Below are 10,190 nucleotides of genomic sequence, written 5' to 3'. Positions count from 1 at the left end.
TTGATATTTTGAGCACTCAATTGAAAATGTACACATAACGTATCAATCGTACTTACAGGTTGTGGTTCGGAGATGCTTGTTGGTCCAAATAAAGAAGATTAGAAGCCAACAAAGATAAAAGGCAAGATTAGAGAAGCAGTCCTCGGTAAAATGACGAGCACAACAAAAGGTTCGAATTGTATTGCTGTGGTATCGTGGAACATAGCATCTTCTCGACACAGCGAGTGTTCGTATTTCGTGGGCGGGCGGGCATTATGCTAATGTGTTACCCAGTGACGTAGATCGGTAACAGGCAGAAGATTCGAAAATATAATGACTCGTTAAGGCGACTCTGAGTCGACTCTTTCTTTTGAGAAACAATATCTTTATTTATCATGCACGATTTTGATTAACAACTTTGCAGACTGTTTACATTGAAGGATAGCTACCTTACGAATGGCGAAAGAGATATTTTTCGAAAACCCATATGACCTGCTCTTTAAAGCACAAACTCAATTGTGTTCATTTTCTCAGAAAACGAGACTTCATGTCAAATTTGCATCTCAAGAAAACATATCTTGAGAAGGATATTTGGGAATCAATACTGAGGAAGAAATGCATTTTTTTTTTTATTGAAGACTTTCTGCTCAAGTTTAAGATATTTTCAGGCCTTGATTTGTGTGGAAGGGCCGCAGAAACCCTGTAAAAATGAAAAGTGTATTTAAATCCCATGCTTTCAAAATCTCACTCCAGCCAAATGCAATCAAAGTTGGCAGCCCTGGCAAATCATCATTGCATTCGTGAATATGCATAACTGCATACAGGTTGTTCTATAATTTAGCGAATTAATTCGAATTTTGAGCCAATTTGACATAGTAGAGTTTGCAGTAGCTCCTCCCCCAATACAATCAATCACATCTTGGTTAAATCTTTGATATTTTATTAATTCACTTCTGCCACTAAGTTAAAGGACGGTTAAAAATTAGCAAGATCCTTCCTGAAGTCAACATTTATTTTGCACATAAATTCGTGCACAGACAGGGATTCATTCACAGACCAGCAGCTTATGTGGATGTTTGCGGTAAATCAATGTTTCTAGTAGCGTGCATTTACTCAAGCCAAAACTCACCGGGCATCTGAAGCGCATCGGCGACCTCCTTCCATCGTTTGTCCTTCTCCTCTCGGTTGTGGTAATCGGCGGACGAAATGTCGTACAGACATGCAGACTCCTGCCAGAGCTCGATCAGCGTCTCCTCCGCTTCGGGTGTCCACAATCTTCCAGTCATCGCGAATGAACAATATCCTGGTCTCACGAGTCAGTTTACTGCCGCTGGCCTCATTTACATAATCGCTGGAAGTGTACGGACGCGTAAACAAGCGCAGCGACTCAACTCTGCGCGAGTTTAATGGATCGGAAGACTGGGAATCTCCTTCTTTTAGAGTAATGGCGGCTTACAAACACCCGTGAAACGCACATACCGCCACCTACTACACCGGAGTACTACACATCTCTTACTCCATCCATGTAACCCTCCCTGATAGCTCACGTACATCACGGAGATGTCTATTTGACGTCTGCAAGACGTGTTTTTTAGAGTGTTTGTTCATCTGCAATGCTTCTATAGGACGTTTCCTATCAGGTGTCAAATAGACGTTTAGAAGATGTCTTTAAGATGTTTTTTATTTAGAATGAATGTAAAACATCTTAGAGACGTCTATCAGATGTTTGTACACAGCAGATGCTTTCCAGATGAAGAGATCTTTCGCAGACGTATGTGTAATATCTGGGAATATTCTTTAAAAACACACACACACATACAACTACATACTATCAATAAAAAAATGCCCTGCCTAAAATGAGTGTTTCTCCCGAACCCCCAACATGTAAAAAAGTTAGTTTATGTCAAATGTATACTTCCCTGATAGCACACGTACATCACGGAGAAGTCTGTTTGACGTCTGCAAGACGTATTATTTAAGAGTGTTTGCTGATCTGCAATACGTCTATAGGACGTTTCCTATCAGATGTCAAATAGACGTTTAGAAGATGTCTTTAAGATGCTTATGATTTAGAGTGTATGTAAAACTGACATCTTAGAGACAGCAGACCCTGTTGAAAAAAACAGCATATGCTGGTTAGGTATGTTTTGAAGCTGGGATGCTGGTTTGAGCTGGTCCTTTGCTGGTTTATGCTGGTCATGTGCTGATCTTAAGCTGATCGGACCAGCTTAGGACCAGCACATGACCAGCTTAAACCAGCATCAAAAAATACCTAACCAGCATATGCTGTTTTTTTCAACAGGGGCTGCTTTCATTTTATGGTTAACTGGTGAAGTTACAAACAAGAAATTCACATTCTGAACACTTGAAATTAATAACTGGGAATTTTATTAACAATAAATCGTTCTTTTTACTGTTTCTTTCTCTGTTTTAAGTAGGCTGCCTGACCGGCCACCACTAAATGGAGCTTCACTTACACCTGAGAAAGAAAAAAAAAAAGTATCCAAAATGAACCAATATAGACTTTAACTGTGCACTAATGGGTGCTTTCGAAGCATTGCTTCGTGAAGCTTCGAAGCTTACGCGAATCACTTGTTTCGAACTAGTGGTTCGGAGCGCGTATCAAACCCCCAGCGACGAACTTTTGAACCAGTGTCTACTCAGATAGCACAGGTACGTCTGCAAGATATCTGTTAAAGATCGCTTCATCTGGAAAGCATCTGCTGTGTAAACATCTGATAGACGTCTTTAAGATGTCAGTTTTACATACATAGACTGCAATAAGTCTATAGGACGTTTCCTATCAGATGTCAAATAGACGTTTAGAAGATGTCTTTAAGATGTTTATGATTTACAATGTATGTAAAACTGACATCTTAGAGACGTCTATCAGATGTTTGTACACAGCAGATGCTTTCCAGATGAAGCGATCTTTAACAGACATCTTGCAGACAAACGTGTGCTATCTGGGTCAAAATCATAAGCATCTTAAATACATCTTCTAAACGTCTGTTTGACATCTGATAGGAAACGTTCTATAGACTTATACCTGATGTCGGAACAGTTTTATCAATTTGTACACACTTTTAATTAAATATTTGTATGATTAAAAGGAAGAATAGTAGTTGTAGTCTCGTATTGGCCGGTTTTGACAAGCCTTCCAACACGTCTTTAAGATGTCAGTTTTACATACATAGACTGCAATAAGTCTATAGGACGTTTCCTATCAGATGTCAAATAGACGTTTAGAAGATGTCTTTAAGATGTTTATGATTTACAATGTATGTAAAACTGACATCTTAGAGACGTCTATCAGATGTTTGTACACAGCAGATGCTTTCCAGATGAAGCGATCTTTAACAGACATCTTGCAGACAAACGTGTGCTATCTGGGTCAAAATCATAAGCATCTTAAATACATCTTCTAAACGTCTGTTTGACATCTGATAGGAAACGTCCTATAGACTTATACCTGATGTCGGAACAGTTTTATCAATTTGTACACACTTTTAATGAAATATTTGTATGATTAAAAGTAAGAATAGTAGTTGTAGTCTCGTATTGGCCGGTTTTGACAAGCCTTCCAACGAAGAAAAAAAACAGCCCTACAAATTAATAAAAGAACATTATACAGACATTTAATGGTAGGCCTATATGATGATTTGTTAATTGCATTTAATTTATTATAAATTCAATAAAACATTTGAAATGGATTTGTAAAAGCTGTTTTTATACATGTTTTGGCCTGAGTTCTTGTTGCATTTATTTTCTTGCATGGATACTGAGTCATAGTAATAGCTAGGCCTATAAGCACACGGTTGTACAGCATTGCCCTGGACTGTGGTTTTTATTCAGGAATATATATGGCCGCTGAATGTCACGACTGACCACCTGAATCAAGAAATACTCAAGAGAAGCGAAATAGAAACCAATTAATAAAGTGAAATAGAAACACACACCGACACATACAGCAAGTCATTAAGCCCAATTATAATTTTGCTCACATGACAGAATGAGAATGAGCACGAAATCATGAAAAAACAGCATAACAAGGACACAGCAACCAGATCTATTATGAGTGTTGGGGAGTAGCTATGTAACGGAATTACGTAATTTAATTACAAAATAAATGTAGGCTAACTGTAATCTGTTGTTACGGAGTAAAAAAAAAAAAAGTGTAACTAAATTAGTTACTTATGAAATTATTAACGATTACAAAGGGGATTACACCTGAATATTTTCACATACATACAGATTTAATTGATTTCTTTCATAAATTGCATTGACTGCTCTAAAATATGGGACACTAATGTTTCAAGCCATGGTTTCAAGAGTTTAGGACACATGTTTATTTGATAACTTGTTTTATTTCCTATTTGGGTTTGTGTACATGCTTTATTTTTTATGTATAAGCTTTATTTTTTCCAAAGGATTGTTAGATGCCAGTGTTTCCTGTCATAGCCATGCAAAGATTTGATTTAAAACACAGTATTATAGCTATTAAACTATTGATTTGAAAGAGCTGCTAAAGTCTGATTTTGTGTGGTGGCTGTGATTTAAAATTAAACTATTATAATCTTCGAGTGATGAAAGATTTTGAAAGTCTGACAGTAATGAGTGTTGAATACTGTAAGGTTAACCCTGCCTGCTTTAAATATTTCAAAGTTATTAACAGTTGAAAACATTTGTTAGAAATTTAGAAAGGTAATCAAAAAGTAATCAGTTACATTACTTTAATAAAGTAAACCATAAACCATTCGCTTACTATTAGAAGACTTGTGGCTTCCAAGATGCAGTTTTGAGCTTCGTGAGAAGCAACTCGTTCGACTCTCCTTCCTACCAAACCAGTTATCACCATGAATATCCATTATGTACTTAAAACACTAGTTAAAAAAAAAAAACTACCAGTCTCTCTGATATAGATAGTTTTGCAAACATGCTACTAATGTTGCAGGTAGTGATGTGGACGTTATTGCTTGATGACGTCGGGAACCGATTAATCGGCTTTTTGAACCGGTTCAATGAGCCGATCTGTCCGAAAAGAACCGGTTCGCGGAAATGAATCGGACTTTGCATCACTAGTTGCTGGTGCTCCAGTTAATGTGTCATTTAGTTGGGCTCAGGTGGCGCGCCAGTGCTCCGCCCATTAACATTAACAGATGCATTTCGTTCTTTTAATTTTTGTTACTTTTGAATGAAAGTAACTAGTAGCTTTGTTTAAATAATGTTAGTCGAACATCCAACTAAAATGCTTCAGAAAAACATTCCATGAACAATGTATAAATAATATTTTCTGCTCACTTGTGCTTTTTTTGGTAATTATATAAGAAATAACACTATATAAATAAAGTAATTGACACTTGTGCATTTATTTTGTAATTTTATGGTATTTAATCTTAAATGACCGAGATGACCAGCAGATGGCTGCAGTGATCCACACATCCTGCTAAACGAATCTTTCAAAATCATTTAAATGAAGTTACTTTCAAATAACCTAACAATAAGAAATAACAAAAACAATCTAAAAGATTAATATGCATTTAGATATTTAATTTATAACCTAAGTAACGGACATAGCTACTATAATTAAAACTTATGCACATAGACAGTAAACTCAAATCCATATTCAATCATATCTTGCTTTGAATAAAACCAATGAATTAAGATGTTTTCAATTTTTGGGTTACCTTTCAGCATGACTAAAAAATATAATCCTGTGCAGACATCTAACATGTTATGTTCCCTCTAAAACTATATTAAACAGAATTGTGTTTATTTTTATCAATATTATGAGGTTTTGACAAGATCATATTAACTTTTTTAAATCATAAATATGGGGGAAAGTAGTTGGCATTAAGGATGACTTGATTGTTATATATCAGAATAAAAGTTTGCCCTCATTTTGCTCTGCCCTACACTAACTGTAATTTTTCTCTCTATAATACTGTATGCTGCTGTTAATCTGCTAGAGTATGATTATATTTCTTTCACATGTTGCAGTTAATATACTGTAATCAAATATGCTTAAAGATTAACAAGTGTCTGATGAATCTGGATTATAGATAGATCTACTGCTTGATGTTTGAACACACTCCACCTTTACCAAAGTTGTCAAAATTACTAATACTAGCCACACTGTAAAAAATGACCGTGAATTTGACGGTAAAAGACTGTAAAAATGCTACAGTAAAAACCTGTTAAATGGTTAACGGTAAATTCCCCTGCTATATACGGTGAAAAACTGTATATGACATTACATGTATTGGACATTAATTTTACGGTAGTATACCGTTCTTGGAAGTGAAATTTACGTTAAAACCGTAAAACCTAAAACGTTGCTACCGTATTTTTTACGGTAAAATTCCGGCAACCACAGCTGCCGGTTTTTTACCGTAAATTTTACGGATTTTTTTTTACAGTGCAGATACACCTTATTTCTTAAGTTTATGGACCAAAGGCGTAGGTTTCACAAAAAGTTTATGGAAGACATTGAAGTTTTTGTCACTCTTCTGAGGAAGATGTCCTCACTGTAAAAAAAATTCTGTAGTTTTTACAAAATAATTTTGGCAGCTGTGGTTGCCAGAATAATTTTGTAAAAAATACAGAAAAACTGTAAACACATTTACGGCCAAAAACTGTAAATTTTACAGTATAAAACTGTAATTTACAAACAAGAACATTTGAATGTAAACCAGTAAATTCAACAGTGCACACTGCTATTAAAATCTGTTTTGTACCTTTAACATACTGACAACCACCATAATAATGCAGGTGGTAAAAGAGAAAGCCACATGAAGAATCAAAGCTAGTATATACAAAGAAGTATATACTAATATATAGAAGGTCATTAATGCAAACACAAAACACCATCATGGTAACACACTTGATACTTAAATAATGCATTAAACTTTCATTAAACAACAGAAGATGTAACATAAAGCCCAAATATACATAACTAATAACAAAAACTATTAAAAAAAACATGATTATTTAAACAAAATACTTTCAAATGTGGAGTGTCATGCAGGGAATTCTGGGAATATCAGTTTACAGTTTTTGACTGTAAATTATACATTGATTTGTTATTTTTACTTCTAAAAACTGTAAAATTAACAGCATTTTACTGTAAAATAAAAAATGTCTGGTTAGATATTTTACAGTTTTTCCCTGTATATAGAATGGGAACTTACTGTTAACCTATTAACAGTTTTTTCCGTAGCGTTTTTACAAAATTTTACAGTTAAAATTACACATTTTTTACAGTGCTTCACTTGTTTTGTCAATGTATCCACATTGAGAAATCTATGTCAGATTTGTTTAATGTTCATCCAATTTAATTTTGTAAGCAACTTTTCTTTCTGTTTTAAAGATGTTTTCTTTGGATTGTTTGACTGCTCTAAAGAGAATATATATAACTTCATTAATTTGTGTTTTTGTCCTGCTAGCTAAATTTCACATGAACACAAATTTACTGGCTCTAAACCTCTTTTTCTTTATTCAAAGTTGATCTTGACAAGTATATGGAAACTATCCAAAGCTCTGTTAATCCTAAAGCAATCAAAACTGTATCTATATTCATCCCATGTGTCCTCTAAGGTGTAATTTTTATTTGTATTTATTTTTTTATTTTATTTTTTTTTGGTAACCTGGCAACACATCCCTTACAAAAATTAACTATGGTTTTACTAAAAAAAAAAAAAAAAAGTTACTACACCTTTACCATAAAAACACATGGATTTGTATCTGTGTAAATGTACGTTCTTGAAAGCACACAGTTTTCTAGTGTATTTACTGTAACTTCTCAGGAAATATCAATGGTGTGACCTATTTCAGATTTGGCCGAAATTACAACAACAGTGGTTACATATACATATTTTTTAACTCTTTGATCAAAATTATTGATAGGGACGATTTAGTAGCTGCAGGATATTGGTAATGACATGTCCTAGTGTCCCGACTCAATTTTACGCCCTTGATATGGACATTAAATTTAGAGGCTTTTGTAGACTGAGAACACAATGCAGAATATACAGTGGGTACGGAAAGTATTCAGACCCCCTTAAATTTTTCACTCTTTGTTATATTGCAGCCATTTGCTAAAATCATTTAAGTTAATTTTTTTTTAATAAATTTGCAAAAATGTCAACAATTCTGTGTTTTTCTGTCAATATGGGGTGCTGTGTGTACATTAATGAGGAAAAAAAATTAACTTAAATGATTTTAGCAAATGGCTGCAATATAACAAAGAGTGAAAAATTTAAGGGGGTCTGAATACTTTCCGTACCCACTGTACATGCACATAATCTCAGTACCGGTGCCTCATGCTGTTCTCATGTATTTTTAGCCACCAACTCACAAGACATGTGGGATGTGTTTACCATCTACACGTCAAGCTATAGTTCACCTTACTCTCTAGAGTTAAAGGACAACCATGATTACTGTGAACCACCATAAACTCACATTACAGCAATACACGCTTCTCCTCTGTCTGTGTCTGTCTTTCTCTGCTATGGTTAAAGATTTTAAATGGATTTTACATTATACAGTATATTGGCTGTCAAACAATTAATCGTGATTAATCACATCCATAATAAAGAAAATAAATGATCATCTTTGTAACCCACATTTTGAAAATGCATCTGGCAGATGCTTTTATCCATAGAGCATGCTGGAAACATTTATACTAAGCTGCAGGAGAAAAAAAATGCTTGTTTTTAAATGCTTTTGTTATACATAATAATTAAAACCAGTCTAATGTACTAAAATGAGTCCAGCACTGATTGTAAATAAGTCAAGATTCATGTACATGCATTATATTACATTTTATTGTTAGCTACATACATTTTTCAAGAGGAGAAAGTGGAGAACAGTTTTTATTTCATGGGAAGTTCTCTACACTCGTATTTCACAACTGACATGTAATACACTCAGCAGTGTAGAAGATATTAATACTTCACTGTTTACAATCGAATCTCTCTAAACCAGTACTGTAAACCAATGCAAAACCAAACTAAATGTCTGTTATTTCCCACTTGACTTGATTTGTCAATAAAATCATGTGTCCAACAAATAAGGCACTCAAAATCAGTCCATCGAGCTCAGATACATGAGACAACGAACATTTTAACATCAACAACACAAGACTTACTTCATGATTCCAGTGATGCAGTCAAGAGCACAGATTTAACATTTCTTACCAAAACACATTAATAAAAGTAGAGAATTGCATTAGACTCTGAACAGGTGACTTCTGTCTGCGCTTGCTCTAGACATTTACAAACATTTCTAAAATATATACAGAGCTGCTGTTTTCACGCGTCACCTTGAAACAATCACACTTAGGGTACGTTTACAGGACAATGATTGTACTAAAAACTGAAAAGTTTACATGGAGATCAATATACAATGGTATCAATTTCAAAAAAGTATACTTTGAAACCCATTTTCAAAAGTTTGTGTTTTCAGGCCGTCATGTAAATTGCAGCTTTCTGTTGTAATGGTGGTGAATTTGCGTAAACAACTTTGTGTGAAACTCTCGATTGTGTGGATTCCTATTGGAATGACTCAATTTCACCCGCACAATTTGCTGAGCAATGGTAAATGTGATGCACCTTAACACGGTCTTCAAGAAAAAACAGAAACATTTTTACGCGTTTTGACCGTTCATTTTCATTTCTGGGGGCTTGAAAACGCAAACTTGTGATAACAGGTTTTAAAGGGGTCATATGATGCGATTTCAAGTTTTCCTTTCTCTTTGGAGCGTTACAAGCTCTTGGTGCATAAAGAAGATCTGTAAAGTTGCAAAGACTAAAGTCTCAAATCCAAAGAGATGTTCTTTATAAAAGTTAAGAGTCAGCCACGCCTACCTAAAACGGCTCGTTCTAACCGCCCCCACATGTCTACGTCACGAAGTGGGAAGATTTGCATAACGCCACCCAAATGTTGACGCAAAGAAAGAAGGCGTAACTAGGGATGCACGATATATCGGCCACCATATCAGTATCGGCCGATAAATGCTCATTTTTTCTGTTATCGGTATCGGCCCGATAAGAAAATTTGGCCGATATCTTAAATGCATAAATAATGCATTATTTCCTTCAGAGACACTTCAGATGCGCGCTGTTCGTTTGCAGCCTTTTGTGCAATTGTACGTTGTAATATTGTGTTTATTTGATGCATATCTGACCTATCTCATATAGAATGCGTTTGGT

General features: G+C 34.9%; 1 protein-coding gene across 1 annotated transcript in view; it reads right to left on the bottom strand.

The window, feature by feature from the left end:
- The window catches only part of LOC107752424 (uncharacterized), a 5,816-nt gene extending 4,336 nt beyond the window's left edge, over positions 1–1,480 (bottom strand). The window contains exon 1 of the mRNA XM_016568380.1: positions 1,109–1,480. Coding sequence (XP_016423866.1) covers positions 1,109–1,265 — 157 coding nt within the window. The 5' untranslated portion in view covers positions 1,266–1,480. The remainder of the gene's footprint in view (positions 1–1,108) is intronic.
- Between the last annotated feature and the right edge of the window lie 8,710 nt (positions 1,481–10,190).

Source organism: Sinocyclocheilus rhinocerous, unplaced genomic scaffold (genome assembly GCF_001515625.1).
Source record: "Sinocyclocheilus rhinocerous isolate Xijiao unplaced genomic scaffold, SAMN03320098_v1.1 scaffold3306, whole genome shotgun sequence".
Taxonomy (NCBI): domain Eukaryota; kingdom Metazoa; phylum Chordata; class Actinopteri; order Cypriniformes; family Cyprinidae; genus Sinocyclocheilus; species Sinocyclocheilus rhinocerous.
This window is presented reverse-complemented; position numbering and strand designations above follow the sequence as displayed.